General features: G+C 47.3%; 2 protein-coding genes and 1 long non-coding RNA gene across 7 annotated transcripts in view; 2 read left to right on the top strand and 1 right to left on the bottom strand.

Annotated features, from left to right (window-relative positions):
- The window catches only part of HCK (HCK proto-oncogene, Src family tyrosine kinase), a 44,451-nt gene extending 28,507 nt beyond the window's left edge, over positions 1-15,944 (top strand). The window contains exons 9-13 of the mRNA XM_060614994.3: positions 1,190-1,369; positions 2,165-2,241; positions 8,253-8,406; positions 9,257-9,388; positions 12,617-15,944. Coding sequence (XP_060470977.1) covers positions 1,190-1,369; positions 2,165-2,241; positions 8,253-8,406; positions 9,257-9,388; positions 12,617-12,816 — 743 coding nt within the window. The 3' untranslated portion in view covers positions 12,817-15,944. The remainder of the gene's footprint in view (positions 1-1,189; positions 1,370-2,164; positions 2,242-8,252; positions 8,407-9,256; positions 9,389-12,616) is intronic.
- LOC132666849 (uncharacterized) lies at positions 13,033-18,715 on the bottom strand. Of its 4 annotated transcripts, none has more exons than XR_009604871.1 (3): positions 18,595-18,715; positions 17,163-17,288; positions 13,033-13,071 (listed from the first exon to the last, which is right to left on the bottom strand). It is a non-coding gene; the product is annotated as an uncharacterized LOC132666849 (long non-coding RNA). The 4 variants fall into 4 exon arrangements; XR_009604873.1 differs by lacking the exon at positions 18,595-18,715 and adding an exon at positions 17,753-17,844; XR_009604878.1 differs by lacking the exon at positions 18,595-18,715 and adding an exon at positions 17,519-17,603.
- TM9SF4 (transmembrane 9 superfamily member 4) overlaps positions 17,779-21,991 on the top strand; it is a 53,906-nt gene continuing 49,693 nt past the window's right edge. Inside the window, exon 1 of one of the 2 annotated variants that reach the window (XM_060614972.3) lies at positions 17,779-17,945. In XM_060614972.3, coding sequence (XP_060470955.1) covers positions 17,931-17,945 — 15 coding nt within the window. In that variant the 5' untranslated portion in view covers positions 17,779-17,930. Of the gene's footprint in view, positions 17,946-19,272; positions 19,296-21,991 lie in introns of those variants that run through there. The other variant, XM_060614966.3, reaches the window with a different exon arrangement.

The raw sequence follows: 21,991 nt of genomic DNA on the forward strand, positions 1-21,991 counted from the left end.
GGGGTGGAGATAACCAGAGGCCTCCTAGGATGATGAAAAAGTGGGGAAATGTAGTTTGGAGATTTTCAGGTAAGTTCAATGTTGCCAACTGATGAACAAGCTGCCCTGAGCGCTCGTCATGTGCCCAGCGCCATACGAAGGCATCGTGGGACACCCAAAAGGCAGGCTGTCCTGCCCCTAATAACTTGAGAACAGCAGTGTCTTCTCTGCAGGATGTGGGGTAGAGGCCTGGCCAGTGCCCGGTGCACTCCACCATGTTCCAAATGGGAGCGAAGGTGACTTACAGAGATGCAAGCAATTCAGCCAGAAAAAATAAGTTTAAATTTCATGTATTTCAAATACATTTACTAAGACTCTGTTGTGTGCCAGGTATTGAATAAGAGAATGTGGCAGAGAAAGTATAGAGAAGAATGTAAAATGGATCTGGGTGATAAGGTTAGAAAACCAAAAATATTATGTAAGGCCTTAGACCCTCACCACAGGAAGACCTCAGATCTGGATTTGAGCTTCCTGGCAGCCAAGGCAAAAATGGAAACACAAGTAATTATGAGATTTACAAGATCAACAAGATGAAGCAGGGGTGTGGTGGGTTGGGTCCCTGTGGTGGGCAGGGGAGTTGGGTGCTTGAGAGACTGATTGATAGATAGGCAGGCTGATTGGTGCACAAAAAGGAAGGGGGAGTTTGGTGGATGAGGAGGTAGGCAAAGCGGGCAAGGCCAAATCATGCAGGGCCTTGTGGACCGTGATATGGCTGGTGTTTATTTTGAGAGCAGTGTTCAGATTAAAATATTTTAAGCAAAGATAGTGTGTATGTATGATTATGTGTCAAAGCAAAAGTGATGTGTGTATGTGTGCACATGCATGTGCAAGTAATAACTGAGCGTTGTTTTGAGGCGATTCTTGAATCCTGACAACAGCCCTTCAAAGGCAGTACTGATCCTTTCCACTTGGCAGATGAGGAAACCACAGCTCAGAGAGGTCAAGTGACTTACCCAAGGGCACACAGCCAGGAAGTGGTGAACTAGCCTTCAAGCTGCATCTTTCTGAGGCCAAAGCCTTTCCCTTTCTGAGGACTGAGATAAGCAGGGAAGGCTTTCTGGAGGAGGCAGGCCTGCAGCAGGGCCTCCCAGAGCTGTGGGGAAAGGGCAGTGGGTTCTGACCACCTTTCCTGTTCCCTCTCCTGCTCCAGCCACCTACAACAAGCACACCAAGGTGGCCGTGAAGATGATGAAGCCAGGGAGCATGTCCGTGGATGCCTTCCTGGCAGAGGCCAACCTGATGAAGACTCTGCGGCATGATAAGCTGGTGAAACTGTATGCAGTGGTCACCAAGGAGCCCATCTACATCATCACAGAGTTCATGGCCAAAGGTGCTGCCCTCTGGGGGCTGGGGATGCAGGCCGTGGCTCATACTAGTCGATTACGGACTCAGAGGTGACTCTGACATGGCTCTTGCCCTCAAGATGCCCCTGGTCTGGCCAGGAGCTCTTCTTGAACTTGAGTACTTGGGCCTCCATTGGCAGTGAGTGGCCCAGCCCTCCTGGTTCATGGGGTAAAATCATGGTAAGGGGATGCCAGAGGACGGGGAGCTCACGGAGCTACAGGAGAGGGCAGTATGGCCAGAGCCCCGCTGGGTAATGCTAGAAGAGGCTTAAGCCTTCGAGGCTGGGGGCGGCTCCCTGCCTCACCAGCCATCCCTCCTGTGTGGACCATGCTCTGGAAAAGAGTTGGCCAAGCACTCGTTCCGAGCTGCCCGCACCCGGCCGACCCGTGTTTCTCAGGGAGTTTTTTTAGGCCACCACTCCACAACCATTTTCAATCCCTGCCCATTTTTTGATAAACAGCAGCACGTCACGCAACCTCATTTAGTGCAATCTTGAAACCTGAAAACGCTTTTCATTTTCTAAATACACAGTTATGCCGGCGCCCTAAAGCCATGGCCCCGGTCCACCAGGCTCAGAAAGCTCTCTCTCCGTCAAAAGAAATAGTGATTGCCCCCCGGTCTAGGAATCACAAAGTCATCTTTAAAAACACTCAAATTGTATGTCTCAAACACAAGGAGTGGCAAGTAAGTGTTTTTATTGAAGTCCATCACAACGAACAACTTTAACCATACACCAAAACAGTGACCGCAGTCCTGTGGCTTCCCCCCCGCCCCCCCACAGGAAGCCTGCTGGACTTCCTGAAAAGTGTAGAGGGCAGCAAGCAGCCATTGCCAAAGCTCATCGACTTCTCAGCGCAGGTGAGAGTCTGATGGGGAAGTGGGGGGAGGGGACAGGAATTCAATGATTTATGTAACACGTTCTCATTGGACACGTGCTGTAATAATAGCACGCAATCATAGCTAACATGTACTGAGCGCTCAGAACAATAGTCCAGCTGACCCTCCAACAACACGAGTGAACTGTGGCAGGTCCACTTATAAGTGGGTTCTTTTTTTTTTTTTTAACTTTTTCTTTACATTTATTTATTTTTGATGTAGAGAGACAGAGCACGAGTGGGGGAGGGGTAGAGAGAGAAGGAGACACAATCCGAAAGCAGCCTCCAGGCTCCGAGCTGTCAGCCCAGAGCCTGACACGGGGCTTGAGCTCACCAACCCCGAGATCATGACCTGAGCCGAAACTAAGAGCCGGATGCTTAACCGACTGAGCCACCCAGGCTGGGATTCTTTTTTATAGAGTACAGTACTGTAAATGTAAATGTATGTTCTCTTTCTTATGATTTCCTTAATACCATTTCTCTTCTCAGGCTTGTTTTATTGTAAGAACACAGGATATAATACGCATAACATACAAAACACATATTAACCAATTGTTTATGTTATCGGTAAGGCTTCCTGTCAATAGTAGGCTATTAGTAGTTAGGTTTTGGGGGGACTCAGAAGTTATATGTGGATTTCTGACTGTGGGGGTTGGTGCCCCTGACCCTGTGTTGTTCAAGGGTCAACTGTATACTTAAAGAAAAGGGTTTTTTTACATTTATTTATTTTTGAGAAACAGAGTGAGACAAAGTGTGAGCCGGGGAGGGGCAGAGAGAGAAGGAGACGCAGAATCTGAAGCAGGCTCCAGGCTCCGAGCTGTCAGCACAGAGCCTGACACGGGGCCCAAACTCGTCAACCGTGAGATCATGACCTGAGCCGAAGTCAGACGCTTGACCGACTGAGCCACCCAGGTGCCCCAACTGTATACTTTTTATGTGTCTTGTAGGTACTGGTTCATCCAGTCCTCACATGAACCTTAGAGAGTGGGATTTTTATGACCTGTTCTTATGGAACAGACTACTCCAAAGCTTAGTAGCTTGAATTAACAGTAATGTATTATTTCTTGTGATTCTGTGGGTTGACTGGGGTTGGCTGGGTGGTTCTTCTGTTCCACATGGTGAAACTGAGGTCACTCATTTCTGCTGAGAACTTGCCTGGGGCTAGAATGGCCAACATGGCGGCTCATCCTCCCGGGTCTCTCTCCTGTGGACCTTCGTCACTTGATAGCCAGTCAGAGCTTCTTTACAGCATGGTGGCTCGGTTCCAAGAAGGAGTATTCCAACAGGTCTAGCTCTATGTGCAAGGCCTTATGAATCCTCTCCTCCTATCATGCTTGCCACTGTTTCATTGGCCAAAGTATGGCCCACAGCCCAGTCCAGACTCAGTGTGGGAGGGGACTGCACAAGGGCATGAGTCCCAAGACACACAGTCCATTGGGGGCCACCAGTGTAGCAGTCTGGCCACAGATAGGTAATTGTTATCCCATTTTACAGAATAGGAAATTAAGGCATAGAGAGGAAACTGAGGCCCAGTGAGGTTAAGTAGTTTGCCTAAATCACTGTGTTGATTTGGGGGGATATGGCAGTGAATGAAATGGAGAGTATTTCTCTCCTCCCAGAGTTTAGAGACATTAAACAACTGACTCTCTGAAAGAGCCATTACCCAAGTGATCCTGGCTCAGCGTCAAAAGAAAGAAGTATCCAGCAAAACAAATAATGTACACAAACCACAGAAGCACTCTTAAAATCCCAATTTCTTTCTCATCTTCCCTTTACTCTTTGCAGCTCTTCTTACCTGCGGCCTGAGTGCTTTTCACTTCTGTCCTCTGTCATCCTCTCCTCTCTGTGGGAAACCGGGAGGAAAGGGATGCTGTGGGAGTACATGGCTAGAGCATTTATCATGGTCCAGGAGCAACCCAAGAGGTCTTCCCAGAGGAAGAGGCTTCTAGGCTGAACCCTTAAGGGTGAGTGGAAATTAGGCAGCTGAAATGGAGAGAGAAGGGTATTCTAGATAGAAGAAACAGCCTGTGCCAAAGCCCATGGGGGAAAAACAAAAGAGCTGGGCCTGGTCAGTTGGAACCTGGGACTGGCAAAGATAAAGGGGGTGTGGTTTGCAGCCTGGAGGGTGTTAAGTGAGACGTGCCTAGGGCCTAGGGCTGTGTCTTCTGGAGATCTTTAAGGCAGAACTCATTTGAGTATGAAAATCCCAACGGTGGGGGAGGGGATGTCCAGAGGTATAAAAAAAAGAGGCCTTAAATTTTTTTCTAATGTTGTTTATTTTTGAGAGCGAGAGAGTCAGACAGACAGAGCATGAGTTGGGGAGGGGCAGAGAGAGAGGGAGACACAGAATCTGAGGCAGGATTCAGGCTCTGAGCTGTCAGCACAGAGCTCGATGCAGGGCTTAAACTCACGAACATCGAGACTGTGACCTGAGCCGAAGTCAGACACTTAACCGACTGAGCTACCCAGGCACCCCAAAAAAAGGCTTTAAGTTTTGGAGCCTGGAATGCCAGAGGCACATGGAAATCAAGGCCTGATGTTTATTTTCACTGTAATGGTCCCTGTCCCTAGGCAAACAATAGTCTGGCCTGTAACTAAATTATAACCATCAGACTGGCAAGTAATCTTGCTGGGGGAGAGTCAGGCTGGGCAGAAGCCACTCTCCCTGTTTCACAGATGGGAAAACAGAAACCAAGGGAGCGAAAGAGGTTCCTGGCCCTTGTATGTCCAGGGCAGAGGGTCTGGGGATAGGAAGGAGGCAACCTGGGGACCTGGTCTTCACCTCCAGTCCTAGAGAGGCAGATTGTGCAGTAGAAGATGCCCCAGCCCTGTCACCAACTGGCCGTCTGGGCCTCAGATCTACCATGAACCTGAGTGTCTTCATTTGTCAAATGAGGGAATTAGACCACATCTGTACTTTTCAAGTTCAAAAGCCCTTTTTTAAGCCATAATTCTGTTGATGAAAGGAAATCTTATATAGCAGCTGAATATTTTGTCTAATTTTTTAAAAATGTTTTTATTTTTGAGAGAGAGAGAGAGAGAGAGAGAGACAGAGCATGAATGGGGGTGAGGCAGAGAGAGAGGGAGACACAGAATCTGAAGCAGGCTCCAGGCTCTGAGCTGTCAGCACAGAGCCTGACGTGAGGCTCAAACTCATGACCTGAGGCAAAGTCAGATGCTCAACCGACTGAGCCACCCAGGTGTCCCAGGAGCCAAATATTTTAAAACAGACCGGCTCTGATTGAAGAGGGTGCCCTTTGCTTTGTCCCGTCACCCACAAGACGACCTTGAGGTATCAGTAGGATTCGGTTTGAAGAGCCCAGAGCTGGAACAGCCCTACAGACCCTTCCAGCCCTAATTCTGTGGGTTCCCTGATAACTCTCAGAAGTAAACCCAAGTTTTAATGCTCAACATCAAGGCAGCCTGCTTGGTGCTTATGAAATCTCACCCCCTCAGCAACTCCTAGTTCTTAGACCACCCCTGAGCCCAGGGAACCTCTTCGTTACTCATTCAGGTGACAAACCCTTGAGAAGCCACGCTGTGTAGGTACATGGGCGGAGGAGTCACACAGAGTTTTGGTATTGATCCCAGTTCTGCCTGTGTAGCTTGGAGAAAGTTGCTTAACCTCTCTGAATGCCACTTTCCTCAACAGGGAGCATGAATAGCCACTGTTAAAGTGGATACTTACGCGCCAGACACTGCTGTAAACCCTTGATGCAGGCATGGAGGATTAATCCTCACATGACCCCTCAGAAGCAGGTTCTATTGTCGTCCTCCTTTTACAGAGAAGAAAAGGAAGGCACAGAGGAGTGAAGTAGCTTGCTTGAGATCACAGAGCTGTGGGGCTCAGGCTGAGCTGGTCCAACTCCGGAGTCACCGAGGCATCAACCTCTACTATCTCCCAAATTGGGTTAATCCCACCTGCCCCACTGAGCATATGTGAAAATCAATAACGTGCACGTCTGCCTGTGGGCACTAAAAAAATGGTAACTGGTAGCATGAGTGCCTGTTCTTTCAAATCTAAGGCCACAAATCCAGGTAGGGTAATGGATTAGTGCACAGATGCTGAGCTGGGCTTTTGGGGTTCCAATCCTGGTCTCCACTTGGACCAGTTACTTATTTCTCTAGGATTAACCTTTCTTGCCTGGGAAATATGGCTGATAGCAATCGTGCCTCCCCCCAGAGCACAGAGTAAATGCGATCTCAGCTCAAGTATCATCTTCCGATAAATGTATAAACGACAATGTTTTCCATTAACATAATAACCCTTGTTAACTCTTCTGTCGTCTAAGGACTCCTGATAAATGTCCCCCTCCCCCGCCCCGGCAAGACCTTGTCTCAGCTCACCCCTAGCCTGCGATTCCCAACCAAAGCACAGTGTCAAGTTTTGGCTGGAAAGCTTGAAGCCTCACACCTCAGTTCCAGTAGCCATGGGTGCCCCCTGCTGGCCACTTCCCAAAAGTGTGCCCCCCACTTGCCTCTGACCTTGAGTAGGCTTGTTTTGGTTTGGTCTGTCTTGCCATGCTCCCCTATCCCACCCCCAAAATCTCACCAGATTGCACCCAGCTGCAATCCTCCAAAACAGTCCTCCAGTTCTGCAGTAATTGGAGGCAACGTGGGGCACAGGTATTGGAAATCCACAGACTGGTTTGAATCCGGCATTCAAAATTTTCCTGGTTGTATGATCTGGAAAGTGTCCCCCCTCTATAAAACATATAAACGTATTATAATGAGACCTGGCCCAAGGAGCTCAAAGCCCAATTTGTAAACTGTAAGTACTGTTTTCTGGTTGTCTGGGAGCTCATTATAAACCTCTTTATGAGAGTTAAACGCACAAACCCTTGTAAGTGGAAAATGTCTCTGAGGAAAAAAATCCCACATCTTTCTGTCAGAGGCTTCCAGGGACCCATTCACTGTGAATAAGAACCCTCCATACAGGGGCACCTGGCTGGCTCAGTTGGAAACGCATGCAACTCTCGATCTCGGTGTCATGAGTTCGAGCCCCATGTAGAGATTACTTAAAAAAGATTTTTTTAACTTAAAAAAGAATCTTCCATATATCTATTATTCATTCAGCAGCCATAATGGCATTAAAATATGTATCAGGCCATGTCATACTCCTGCTCCAGTCCTTCTACCATCCTCCCACTGCACTCAGAATACAGTCCAACCCCTCTTCAAACCTAGAAGGTTCTTCACAATCAGCCGCCTCCCTTTCAACTTCAACTCCATGTGGCAACTTCTGCTCAGCCCCCTGTTCCATGAACACCCAAACTCATTCCTGCCTCTGGGCCTTTGCATATGATGTTCTTGCTGCCAGGAATACTCTTATTTCACACACTTAGTACCACCACTTGGATCTTTGCCAAAACTTCACCTCCTCAAAGCAGCCTTCCCTGACCACCCAATCCAAAACAGCCCTCTACACTTCATGTCCTGCTACTCTGCTTTATGCTTTATGGAACTTACCGCCACCTGCGGGGGCATTGCCTGCCTCAGCACCTGCTCAAGTAATAGGTCTGGCACCCGGGAGACACTCAGTAGATTTTTCTTGAACGAATAAATGAATTTTCCCCACCCAAGCTTGAGAATGAAGAAGGTACAAGAGATATACAGCAGAATATGACATTAGCCTAGGTTGTCCCCAGAAAGAGGGCTGGGGATGAAAGTACCTCACAGTATCCTGGTGTGTGTGTGAGCGGGGGAGGCTCCTGGGAAAATAATGCCATTGCTTTCTCCTCTAAGTAGTCTCTGGGAGTTTGGGAACCCTAGAGAAAACCCCCCAAAGAGAACCAGGCCCTGAGATTCCCCCCAGCCTGGACATGAAGGTAGAGAAATGCCAACCTGAGCTCAGGACCCTTCCATAAGAAAGGGGGAGCTGCGTGCACACACTTCCCCGTTTTCTCAAACTTGGACGCTCCTCTTGTGTTTTGGGGTGGGACCCACCTTGGGCTGGGCCACTTGTGAGGATGAAGTTGTCTGTTTTGGGTGGAGATTGCAGAAGGCATGGCCTTCATCGAGAAGAGGAACTACATTCACCGAGATCTCCGAGCCGCCAACATCCTGGTCTCTGCGTCCCTGGTGTGCAAGATTGCCGACTTTGGCCTGGCGCGTCTCATTGAGGACAATGAATACACGGCCCGGGAAGGTAGGGAGCGCCGCCCAGGGACCGTGGGGCCACTTGGGTGGGCTGTGAGTGAGTGCTGAGAGTTGAGACATGTGTCTGTCCTGGCACCAGCTCTTGTCATTAAGCTTGATGGAGTCCTTCTGGATAGAGTCTCCAGGCCTGTAGTCTCACCCAGTGGCTCTGATCAATTTTAGGTTGCGCTAGCCAAGTGCATGTTGGATTTAAGGGGAGGGCAACTGTGTGGGTAATAGATGAAAACTGGGAAAAATCCAAATGTCCATAAGTAGTAGAATGGATATATAAGTTGTGGTACATTCATGTAATATAATGTTATGCAGCAATGGAAAATTCCAAACCAGTGCTACATGCAAAAGTCGTTGCAGGATGGCTCCATTTATATAAAATTCAGAAACAGGCAAACTCGGGTATGAATAGCAACATTATTCACAACAGCCAGAAAGTGGAAGCAACAACAGAATATTGTTCAGCCACAAAAAAGGAATGAAGTACTGATACATGCTAACCGTGGATACACTTTCAAAACATCATGTTAAGTGAAAGAAACCAGACACCAGGATGGCACATTGTATGATTCCATTTATACGAGGCCTTGAGGACCCTACTCTTCAGGGGCTGTGGTTCACTGGAGTATCAGCTGAATCAACGAGGGGTCCCAGAGTGTCAGCTCCCCCGCCACACCCCACACCCCTGTGCCTGTTCCTCTCCACTCTAGATATCTGTCCTGAGGATAGATACCCCTTGCTTCCGCGGAGGCGGGACTGAAGGGTGTTCCCCTGTCCCGTTCCCCAGCACACACCCAGCCCTGACTGCTCCCAGACTCTCGCTGACTCTGCTCTGTCCAACCCCACAGGGGCCAAGTTCCCCATCAAGTGGACGGCTCCTGAGGCCATCAACTTTGGCTCTTTTACCATCAAATCAGACGTCTGGTCCTTTGGTATTCTGCTGATGGAGATCGTCACCTATGGCCGGATCCCTTACCCAGGTAGGGAAGGGGGCATCAGCTGCGACTGCTTCCATGGCCCAGCCTGGCTCCCTTCACTTGTCAGTGTGTCCATTCAGGCAGAGATCTTGATCCTTGCCCCCAACCTCCCCTCACCTGCCCCATCTCAGTTCAATGTACCACCATCCACCCAATTTCTTAGGCTGAAAATCTGGGGGCTTCCTTGGTCCTTCCTTTTCTCTCACGCCTTGCTACATCCAAGCAGTCACAAGATTCTGGCCATTTGACTCCAAAATACACACCCAGGGGCACCTGAGTGGCTCAGTTGGTTAAACAACCGACTCTTGGTTTTGGCTCAGGTTATGATCCACGGTTCTTGAGTTCGAGCCCTGCAGTGCAGAGCCTGCTTGGGATTCTCTCTCTTTGCCCCTCTCCTGCTCATGCTCACTCTCTCTCTCTCTCTCTCAAAATAAATACACTTAAAAAAATACACATCCACTTTTTTTTTAATGTTTATTTTTGAGCATCATGATCTCACAGTTCGTGGGTTCAAGACCGGTGTCAGGCTCTGTGCTGACAGCTCAGAGCCTGGAGCCTGTTTCAGATTCTGTGTATCCCTCCCTCTGTCCCTCCCCCGCTCATGCTCTGTCTCTCTCTCAAAAATAAATATTAAAATTTTTTTTTAATTTTCCCCACCAGACACTGAGCTCTATGAAGCCAGAAAACATGTCTATATTCCTCATTAATATATCTGCACTGCTCACCTCTGTGCTTGGCACACAGTCGATACTTAATAACTATTTGTTGAATGGATGACTGTATCCCCAATGTCTATGGGCAGCACCCTATGCTGAACAGACCACGTAGGTACAGGTATACCCAACATGTAGATTGCCCAAGACTCAGTAAATAATCTCATTTTCTGTTCCTTTTTGGTCAGGGTGTGTCCTTATGGATCTGTAGCCAGAACACTGGGGAGAAGGGGAAAGGTAGATATAAAGGGTCCCTGAGTTTATGTTCTTGCCCCATCCTCGATTACACTTTGAGAAATTCACTTCGCTTCTTCTACCCCAGTGTTCTCACTTTTTAAAAATATAGGCAATGACATCAACCTTGCAGAAGTGGTTATGAAGATTAGAAATAGGGGCAGCTGGGTGACTCAGTCAGTTAAGCATCCAACTCTTGATTTTGGTTTAGGTCATGGTCCACGGTGTGTGAGTTAGAGCCCCGCACTGGGCTCTGTGCTGAGAGCGCAGTCTGCTTGGGATTCTTAAAAAAAAAAAAATTTAATTTTAAAATTAAAAAAAAATTAAATGTCTTTAAAAAAAATTTAAAGGGGGCACCTGGGTGGCTCAGTTGGTTGAGCTTCTGACTTCGGCTCAGGTCATGATCTCACGGTTCGTGAGTTCAAACTCCACATCAGGCTTGTTGCTGTCAGCACAGAGCCCGCTTCAGATCCTCTGGCCCTCTCTCTCTGCCCCTCCCCCATTTGCACTCTCTCGAAAATAAATTAAAAAGACATTTTTGAAAAGATTAGAAATAAAAGATGTAGATACTTGGTTCATTCATCACTATTGATCAAATACCTACTATGTGTTGGGCACTGAGGATACAGTGAGAGATGAGGTCTCTGCTCGTAAGGAGCACATCCTAGCCATGGAGCACATCCAGGCTAGCATGTCATCCTAGGCTCTCCATCTCAGCTGGAGATCACTGCTGAGGAGAATATGAAGCAGGACGTGTGTGAGGGAGTGACATGGGGCACCTGTGAGAGAGGGTGATGTGGGGCTCCCCAGCACCTGTCAGAGCAGGTCATATGTGACTTGAAAGACAGCTCAGTGAGGATCTAGAGAAAAGATTCCAGGGAGAAGGCATTGCTTTGCTAGCTCTTAGGCCCAGAGATGTGCCTGAGGAAAAGCAAGGAAGCCTGGTAGCTGGAGACAAGGAATGAGAGCAGATGGTGAACAATGAGGTTGGCAGGGACCAGATCAGGTAGGGCCCATGGTCATGGCGAAGGGTGTGGATTGTGGATGTTAGTCTAAGTGTACGGGAGCCATTGGAGAGTCTGGAGCAGGGAAGTAGCATCATCTGATTTCCATCTTTAAGTGATGCTTTGGTTCAGCATGGAGAGTGGGTTGGGGGCTGGGGAGAAGGTAACAGCCACAGCAGTGGGGACAGGGAGAGGTGGTAGAGACAGACTCAAGTTGATGGGTTGATACTACATTTCAGAAGAAGGAAAAATGTGACTTGCTGATGTGGAAGGTGAGACAGAGAGAGAGAGGGACGAGAACCAAGGTCGACCCTCTTGGTTTTTGTGGAGCAGCTGGGTAGATGTTGGTGGATGGTCTAGGGATAGAACTTCAAGAGTTCTGGTTTAGCCCTGTTAAATTTGACGTGACTTGTAATATCCAAGTAAAGATGTTCAGAGAAGCACTTGGATGTATGAGTTTGGTGCTCCAGACTGGTAGTATAAAATCGGGGATCATAGACATGTGGAAGATTGTTCTTAGGGATACCCCACATTGGGGCGCCTGGGTGGCTCAGTCGGTTGAGCGTCCGACTTTGGCTCAGGTCATGATCTCGCGGTCTATGAGTTTGAGCCTCGCATCAGGCTCTGTGCTGACAGCTCAGAGCCTAGAATCTGCTTCGGATTCTGTGTCTCCCTCTCTCTCTGCCCCTCCCCCTCTCATGCCCTGTCTCTGTCAAAAATAAATAAAACATTAAAAAAAAAATTTAAGGATACCCCACATAAACATCAGTTGAACAAGGAAATGGTCCCACTCACAGAGTGACATAGAGACAGGCTGCCTGTTTTTTTCTTGAGAGTACACCAGTAAAAACCAGGCAATCGGTTATGGGACCTAAATCCATTAGGATGCATTAGGCTGGAAGTAACAAAATAACTAAGAGTGTGGAAACAGTAGGCGAGTTCTTAGTCCCCAGGATGAGGAGCCTGGCAGGATCATGTGTCTGTGTTGAAGGAAAGCGGAGGGGTGTATCTTCCAAGGCCTCTTTTCTCATCAGGGAGGAACACCTTTCCTTCAGTCTCCTGGGAGAATGCCCCTCAGCTCCCATTGGCCAAAACTGGGTGCCATGTCCCTGCCCTGCCTGCAGGGGAGGCTGGGGAAGGGGTACCTGGCTTTCCCAGTGGGAGGGGCTCAGCTCCCAGGAGAGGTAAGAAGTGATGGCTCCTGAGGACGCAACAGTGTCTGCCACCCCAGGATTCCCTGTCCCAGTCCCTCCCTTTTTCACTCCATGGCCCCTTCTCAGGGATGTCAAACCCTGAGGTGATCCGGGCACTGGAGCATGGATACCGGATGCCTCGACCCGAGAACTGCCCCGAGGGACTCTACAACATGATGACACGCTGCTGGAAGAACCGCCCTGAGGAGCGGCCCACCTTCGAATATATCCAGAGCGTGCTGGATGACTTCTACACGGCCACGGAGAGCCAGTACCAACAGCCATGATGGGTGGAGCCCGGGCAGGGCCGAGTACCCAGCTGACGCCCAAAAGGTGGTTCCAGCGCCATCTGCCTGGTGCCTGCTTGTCCTTCCCACTCCCGGACACCCACCCTCGTCCCAGCCACAGCGCCTCACCTGTCAGGTGGGTGGGCTGAACTGGACAATCTCTTTTTGACTCTAGCAATCTCCAGTCTGCCATCCTCAGGAGACCCCAAGTTGATATTTCTTCTAGTGCCTGGGACAGCTGGATTCCGGTTACAGCTGTGGTTTGGACGGGAAACTTTTAAAAATCATGAAATAAATATTTAAATAAACGATACAAATGCTAAAGGCTTTCCTGACAGCTTGTCTTGTTCTGCCAGTTCCTGAATATCTATTTGCCTTTTTGCTAGATGACAAGACAGAAAGGGGCAGGGACCCTTCCAAAGACCAGCAGTCTGAAGAGAAATGGGGTCCGATGCTCCAGCTTTTCTAACTGGCCCCCCAAGTAGTCGCTGGCTATGTTAGTTTCCTACGGCTTCTGCAACAAATGACCACAAATTTGGTGGCTTAAAACACAAATTCATTATCTCACAGCTCCAGAGGTCAGAGTCTGAAATGGGTTTGGCAGGGCTACGTGCCTTTTGGAGCCTCTAGGGGAGAATTCATTTCCTCGTCTTTTCTGACTTCTAGAAACTGACACATTCCCTGACTCGTGCTTTTCTTCCACTCGTCACTCCAAACTGCTTGTCGTCACATCTCCTTCCCTGACCGGCTCCTGCCTCCCTCTTTCACATGTAGGGATACCTGTTAGTACATTGGGCCCACCTGGAGAATCCAGACTAACTTTTCCCTTTCAAGATCCTTAATCACATCTGCAAAGCAAAGCCCCTTTTGCCATGTAAGGCAACATCTTCACAGGATCCAGGGATTAAGACAGGGACATCTTGGGCAGGGAGGAGGGGCATTATTCTGCTAATCACATTGGCACTGGGATGCTGGATGGGTTGTGTCTCCAAAGAGCTGAGTTTGCCAAGATGATAGGAATGATTTTTCATGACTGGAGCCCGGACTTTCCTGCCAAGCCACAGTGATACTTGAGCTGGTTAGTCTGGGTCTCCCCTAGGGCTGCAGGGCTGTCCGAAGCCGGGGCATTTCCCATGGCCAAGCAGCCATCGTGGTTGTTAAGATAGTATCCACCATCGTAGGAATACCAGAGTCTGGAGATGTAGTTGCTGAGAGCTATCTGGTTCCCTGTGTGGGAAGTTCTCAGTAGAGGGGAGGGAGATGTGGGAAGGAAGTAGAGAGGACAAGGATCAATGGGCCCTTCCTGCATGTTGTCTCCGTTGAAAGTGCCTGACATTAGCTTTTGTTGGAAGGGGAACAACGGGAAGAGGTGGACAGCGGGATGGGGAGCCAATGACACCTTTCTATATCATTGCATCCCCTGAAAGATTTACTTCACAGCACCTGCCAGGGTCCCCTGGAGCCCTATCCTGAATTGCTTCTGTACCCCTGAGTAGCACAGAGGAACTGGGTATAAGCAGTGGAAAGCACATCTAGCAGTGTTTCAACTTACCTAGTCGGTAACTGAATTTCTCTCCTGCTTTCTTGTTTGGGATATGTTTTTGGGTATTCGAAAGCGGAGCTCATCTCCTGCAGTAGGAATTTGCACTCATGATTTGTGGTGCATTGGATTGCTGTTCAGTGATCCATAGGAGGGAGCCTATTGCTACATGGACAAGACCAGGGGTCAATTCCTACCCTCCTGCTCCTTCAGTTTAACTGCCCTATACTGTGATTTATCCATCTGGTCACAGGAAAAACAGATTAAACTATGGGGACATATACAACACCAAAGCACAGCCCATGAAAGAAAATATTGATACACTGGACTCCATTAAATTTAAAAACTCTGCTCTGAGAAAGACACTGTTAAGAAAATGAAAAGACGGGGCGCCTGGGTGGCTCAGTCGGTTAAGCGTCCGACTTCAGCTCAGGTCATGATCTCGTGGTCCGTGAGTTCAAGCCCCGTGTCGGGCTCTGGGCTGATGGCTCAGAGCCTGGAGCCTGCTTCCGATTCTGTGTCTCCCTCTCTCTCTGCCCCTCCCCCGTTCATGCTCTGTCTCTCTGTGTCTCAAAAATAAATAAAACGTTAAAAGAAAAATTAAAAAAAAAAAAAAAGAAAATGAAAAGACAAGCTCCAATCTGGGAGAAAATATTTGCAAAACACATGTCTGATAAAAGACCGGTATCCAAAATATACAAAGCATCCTTAAAGGCCAACAATAAGAAAACAAACAACCCAATTAAGAAATGGTCAAAGACCTGAACAGACACCTCACAAAAGAAGATATGCTCAGTCTGTTAAGTGTCCGACTTCAGCTCAAGTCATGATCTCACAGTTTGTGAGTTCGAGTCCCGCATCCAGCTCCGTGCTGACAGCTCAGAGCCTGCAGCCTGTTTTAGATTCTGGGTCTCCCTCTCTCTCTCTGCCCCTCCCTGGCTTGTGCTCTCGCTCTCTCTCAAAAATAAAATAAATGAACATTAAAAAAGAAATAACAGATATGCAGGTGGCAAACAAGCCACCTGAGAAGATGTTCACCTGAGAAGACGAGAAGGTGTTCAACATCATATGTCAGAGAAGTACAAATTGAAACAGAGATATCACCACACATTACTTAGAATGGCCCAAATCCAACCACTGACAATACCAAAGGCTGGCAAGAACTTGGAGCAGCAAGAACTCTCATTCATTGCTGGTGGGGATGCAAGATGGTGCAGTCACTTTGGAAAAAATTTGGTCGCCTCTTACAAAACCACACATGTTCTTGCCATACAATCCAGTAATTGCATCCCTTGACATTTACTCAAGCATGTTGAAAACTTTTGTCCATGTAGGAAGCTACACGCTAATGTTTGCAGTAGCTTTATTTACAATTGTCAAAATTTGGAAGTGACTAAGATGCCTTTCTACAGGTGAAGAGATGAACAAACTGTGGTATATCCATATATTGGAATATTGTTCGGTGATCCAAAGGAACGAGCCATCAAGACACGGAAGAACCCTACACGCACAGAGCCAAGTGAAAGAAGCCAACCTGAAAAGGCTACACACCATGCAGTCCAACTGTGCCATTCTGGAAAATGCAAAACTTCAGAGATAATAAAAAGATCAGTGGTTGCCGGGGGTTTGGCAGAGGAGGAGGGATGAATAAAGAGGAACATAGGGGATTTTTAGGGTAGTGAAACCATTCTGTATGATACTTTTAATGGTGGATACATATCATTATCTGTTAAAACTCAATGCATAGCACAAAGAGTGTATTATAATGCAAATTACAGAATTAAGTTAACGAAAATAAAAATAATAATAGGCTCATCAATTGTAACATGTAGCATACTAAGGCAACATGTTAATCATAGAGGAAACTGGAGACCAGGTGAGGGAGTATATGAGAATTTTGTGTTTTCTACTCATTTTTCTGTAAACTTACAACTGCTCTAAAAAATAAAGTCTGGGAGCACCTGGGTGGCTCAGTCGGTTAAGAGTCCAACTCTTGATTTCGGCTCAGATCATGATCTCACAGTTCATGGGTTCGAGCCCCATGTCAGGCTCCACAGTGACAGCACAGAGCCTGCTTGGGAATTCTCTCTTTCCCTCTCTCTCTCTCTGATCCTCTCCCTTTCATGTTTTCTCTAAATAAATAAATAAATAAATAAATAAATAAATAATAAGTAAATAAACGTTAAAAAATAAAGTCTGCTGGGGTGCCTGGGTGACTCAGTGGGTTAAGTGTCCAACTATTGATTTCAGCTCAGGTCACGATTTTTCATGGTTTGTGAGATCAAACCCCGAACTGGGGGCTCTATGCTGACAGCACAGAGCCTGCTTGGGATTCTCTTTCTCCCTCTTTCTCTGCTTCTCCCCCTCCCTCCCTTTCTCTCTCTCGCTCTCTCTCTCTCTCAAAATAAACATTCTCTAAAAAGTCTGTTAAATAAAAAAGCGAAAGAAAAAAAACACATGGAAATAAATTTTTTGCCACCAATGCTTTGGGAAGACTTCATGCACTCCTCCCCTGCAAGGTGGCAAAGGAGAGCGTAGATAAGATGCCCCATTCTAAGGGGGTACTTGGGTGGCTCAATCAGTTGAGCATTGGACTCTTGATTTTGGCTCAGGTCCATGATCTCATGGTTCTTTTTTTTAAACAAATTTTTGAAAAAGTCTCTGGTAACACTGGTACTGTATCCACTTTACAGCAATACATGGAATAAATGAACTTGCAGATCTTTCCCAATGTTAACACCATGACTCTTTTGAGTCCCCTTTCCAGATATTGGAAATTGAGGCTTAGCAAGATTGAGTAACTTACCTCCAGTCACACTCTTAGCTAACCAAGCCATGGTGAAGTCCATATTCAAAGATGTCTTCCTCCATGAAATATGCTGCTTTTCATCATTTAATAAGTAGTGTATTGTATTGGGCACCTACCATCTACCTGAAGGATTATAAAATAAATGTAAAAAGACAATTGTTTATTGAATACCTACCATATAACATTATATCATTAGATCCTCATCATAAACCTATTATTATAATCCCTACCTATTTTGCCAATGAGAATAAGGTAGTACAAGGTTAAATAAAAGCGGATCTAACCCTCATAGGAATCACAATCTATTAGAGAGGATATAAAATAGTCAAGCAAATAATCATATACTTAATTACAAATTATTCTCGTAGTTGGACTGCTATTGGAGCCCTGGTACCCATCCCACTCATTAAATCAGGGCCTCAGGTAACCCTGGCAACGGGTCTTCCTGCCAATAGTAAAGATGGCGTCCAGAGAACAAGCGCGTTTACGCACACCCCCATTACCCACAATACAGTGGGGAAGAAGAGGAGGCGCAGTCTCTGCCAGGAGTTAATATGGCCCCCATAGTTACACCATCCTTTCGTCACCTAATCAGCGACCTCCCTGCCCAGACCAGGCTGCCGATCAGGAGTTAAGTCTTCTCGCCCCTCTGCTGAACACGACTACGGGAGAGATTGAAGCCAGGCAGCACCCCACGGAGTTAAACTCCGTAACCAGGGAAACACCACTTCCGCTGACGTCATTACGGCGACACGTGGATCCAAGATGGCGGCGGCGATGGTGAGTGAAGGAGACTCCGGGAGCCAGAGCTGGAGCGGGGTCCTCCGGGGGCTCCCAGGACCTTCCAGCGCCCCATGCCTGGCCCGAGCCACCTCCGGGACCCCTAGCTCAGTCCTGAGGGACGTCCCTGACTGGGCTTGTCTCTCCCAAACTCCCTCTCCCCGACCCTGGCCCCACACTCAGGCTTGTCAGGGCCCAGAGTTTTGGGGGAGGCACTCGGTAGGAGGGAAGGTCTCGGTTACCGTCTCGGCCGGGTTCCTATTCCTGCTTTGGTCTCCACCTCCTGTGACCCCCTTTTTTTCTAATTTTCACTTCCCAGCTCCGACCCCTCTGAAGAGCCCCCTATTATTTCCACTCTTGCTCCTCCTCCTCACGTCCAGACTTTGGTCCCTCCGCCTTCCGCCTCCCGCCTCCCCTCTGTCCTGACCGGTTCGCGGATGCGACCTCACCTCTGACCGGCCTCCCAGCCCAAACCCCGTCTCAGATCCTTTCCGGAGCCCTGTCCTCACCTCCACCTTCAACTGTTCCCACCGCGCACAGGTCTTGACTGTCGCTACCCCGGAGCATGCCCTTACACTGCCCCCCGCCCCCCCTCCCCATCTTCTGTCTCCAGACCCTTCCCTAAACCTTTGTCCCGTCTCTAAATCACCTGTCTGCCTCTCTTCTGGGGAGCTTTTATCCCATTGGTTCTCAAACTTCACTGTGCATAAGACTCGGGGTGTGCGTGGGGGAGGCATGTTAAAAATGTAGTTTCCTGAGCCCCACTCCCAAAGTTGTAATTCAGTAGGTCTAGGTGACGCCCAGGAATCTGCACTTTTAGAAGCACTCCAGTGATTATGATGCAGGTGATCTGTGAACTGCGTTGTGAAAAACACCTTACCAGCCTTGTCTGCTGCCTCCCTCTTGGGTGCCCCTGCAGGGCCACACAGCTCTTTAGGTGGAGGGTTCATTAGAATGGAGCTTGTTAGGATGAAGCCTGTGTGTGGATAAGAGTGCAGGTAAAAGAGCTGTGCCTGGAATGTGGGTCAGAACATTATTGGCTCCTAGTACAGAACCCAGGAAGTAGATCTATGAAAGACTGACCTTCCTTCCAGAAGCTCAGCTCACATTCTCCTTGTCAAGAGACCAGAACCAGAATTGAAGTCACTTCATCCAGAGCGATTTTCTAGGTCTTCCTGTATGTTGCTTCCTCAGCAGATAATTTCATCCTGAGAGTAAATGCAAAGGAAGACAGAAAAAAAGGAGCTGACATTTAACTTCAGCAAAAAAAAAGAAAAAAAAGAAAGAAAGAAAGACAGACAGACAAGATTCTTGTGTAAATTCTTTGGTGTTGGTTTTCTCCAAACAATGGTATGTTAATGGCTGACAATGAGTTTCCCTCCTGTTAACCAATTGGTAACATCCTTTTTGTTTAATGAGGGATTCCTTATTTAGAACCTCAGAGGTCAGGTAAAAGATTTCATAGCCTTGCTTGATTTCTATGGTTTCAGACTTCAGTTTAAACCACAAGTGGTGTGTTGAAACTGATTTTTCTCTGGACTATGTTCAAAACAAGAATGGTGTAAGAATGTAACAGAAAAAGTCACACCCTCCTTTGCCCGAGGGGAAAAGTTCAATAAAGTGGCATTTATCACATTGCACTGGGGAAGTTCCTGCCCTGTTCAGAGGTTTTTAAAGAGGTAATAAGTTAGCAATACGTATTTCTGGCACACATTGACTGAATAAATATATGAGTGCCTGCTCTGTGGCAGGAACTAGGGATGTAGTTGTGAATTCGAGGGTCAAGATCCCCCACCCTTGCGGAGCTTTTCTAGTCCGAGGAGAGGAGACAGGCAGTGAACCAGTGAACAGGTAGATGAATGACATAAGGTCAGATTGTGATAAATGCTGTGGAGACAGCAAGGTAAAGTGATAGTGTTTAGGGGCGATGGGGTGATGCAACCACTTTGGAGTAAATGGTCAGAGAAGTCTTTTCAGAGGTGATGTGAGTTGAGACCTGACTGACAAGAAGGAACCAGCATAATGCAAAGAATGTTCCAGACAAAGAAAATGGCAAGCATAAAGGACCAGCGTGGGAAAGAGCTTGGTATATTTGAGGAACACAGAAGGCTGGAGGGGCTGAAGCATGGTGAGGGGTGGGGGTGGGAGAGAATGATGCAAAATGAAACTGGAGAGGCAAGAGCAGCTGTGTTTCTAGAAGCACGCCTATCATTGCAGTGGATTGTAGTCTACAGTTTGTAGTCTGTGGGCTGCATTTTGAAATAGACTGTTCTATTAGGGCGCTTCCCTTTCCCACCCCTCCAGAACATTCCATTTGGGGAGCCAGCTTGTTTTCAGCCTGCAGGGAAACCATGAAAAGGAGTTGGGATTTTATTCTAAGTTCGGTGAAAAGCACGGTCAGTGATTTGGTGTTTGTCACATCACTTGGGAGTATCGTCCTGTGCTTTCATGGTGTATAGAGTAACTGATTTTAAGCTGAAGTTGTAATGTATACAGTGACTCACAGAGGCCAGTTTAAAGGGTGCACATGAGAAACTTTATGTTTGATGCAATAGTGAAAATGAGTGGAAGCAAGTGTATTACAGAGGGACGTGCGTAACAGGGCAGAGTGGGGTCACAGATAGACTTGAGTTTGGTCTGTGTCAAGCGTTTATTACACGGAAGTCAGAACAGTCCCCACACCCTTGTATAATTAATGTTTCACAACCAGTGGGGATGGAGGTGTGTGGATGTGCTCTGGGGGTATATGGGTTTCTGTGGTAAGTCATACAACTAAAGAGGAACCAAGCTAGTGGATTCATTGACCATGGGAACAGGCTGGGTTTTGGGTTTGTCCTTTTGTTTTGAAAGTTAGGGTTATGGGTGCAAGTTGCTAGAGACGTTTTATGGAATTTTCCCTCCCTCCCTTTTGGTGAACGGCTCTTCTTCCTCAGGGGTTGGGCTGCCACCTCTCAGGTCTGTGTTTGCACAGTGGGTGTTTCCTAAAGCTGCAGGGCAAGACTTCTCCCACCATAGCAGTGGATGGCTGATGTAAATGATGTAAATTACCTGGATGTAAATGGAAGTTCTGTCAGTTTCCTGCTTTCCTAGTACCCTGGATTTAGAGGACTTTATAAAGTAGATACTGAGTTGTTCTACCTGGGTCTTGGGTGAGAGGCAAGCCCGTATCTCATTCTTGCTGGAATTACTGAGCATATGAAATATGTTTTGGGAAATATTTTGGTGGCATTTGGAAAATGTCCACTGAGTACATTTGTAGGCACCTCAGGAGTGTGGAGACCTCCAGTTGGAGAATAAAACTGTACTTCTCTCACGTGTATCATGGTTCATACGATCTGGATTTTATCGTTTTCCTTTCTTTATTGGATATAATTCATATACCATTAAATTCACCCTTTTGAAGTGGCAGTTTAGTGGTTTTCCATATATTCACAAACTTGTGCAATCCTCACTACCATTGACTTCTAGAACATTTCATCACCCCAAAAAGAAATGCTTTAGTAGTCACTTCCCACTCTCCTCTGTCCCTGTCAACCACTAATCTACTTTTTATCTGTATAAGATTTGCCTACTCTGGACAATTCCTGTAACTGGAGTCATAGAATATGTGGTGCTTTTTTTTTTTTTTTAAACCTAGTATAATGTTTTCAAAGATCATCCATGTTGTAGCATGTATCAATATCTCATTCCTTTTTGTGGCTGAATAATGTTCCACTGTGTGGATAGACCACATTTTGTTTATCCTTTCATCTGTTGATGGACGCTGGGACTTTTGGCTGTTGTGAAGAACGTGGCAGTGAACATTTATGTGCATGTGTGTGTTTTTGTGCAAACACATATTTTCAGTTTTTTGGGTGTACACCTAGGAGTGGAATTGCTAGGTCAGTTCACAGTGTTTTGAAGTTATTTGGGTTTGATCCAGTCCAGAAGCAGGGGAATGGGCCGAATGACCACAAGCTTCATTTGGACAGATGGAGGCAGTGTAGCCAACTACCCCCATCCCAGCAGTTCCAGTCAGAAGCACACGAACTGTTTTTAATGGCTAA

The sequence above is a fragment of the Panthera onca genome, chromosome A3 (assembly GCF_046562875.1).
Source record: "Panthera onca isolate mPanOnc1 chromosome A3, mPanOnc1 haplotype 2, whole genome shotgun sequence".
NCBI classification, from domain to species: domain Eukaryota; kingdom Metazoa; phylum Chordata; class Mammalia; order Carnivora; family Felidae; genus Panthera; species Panthera onca.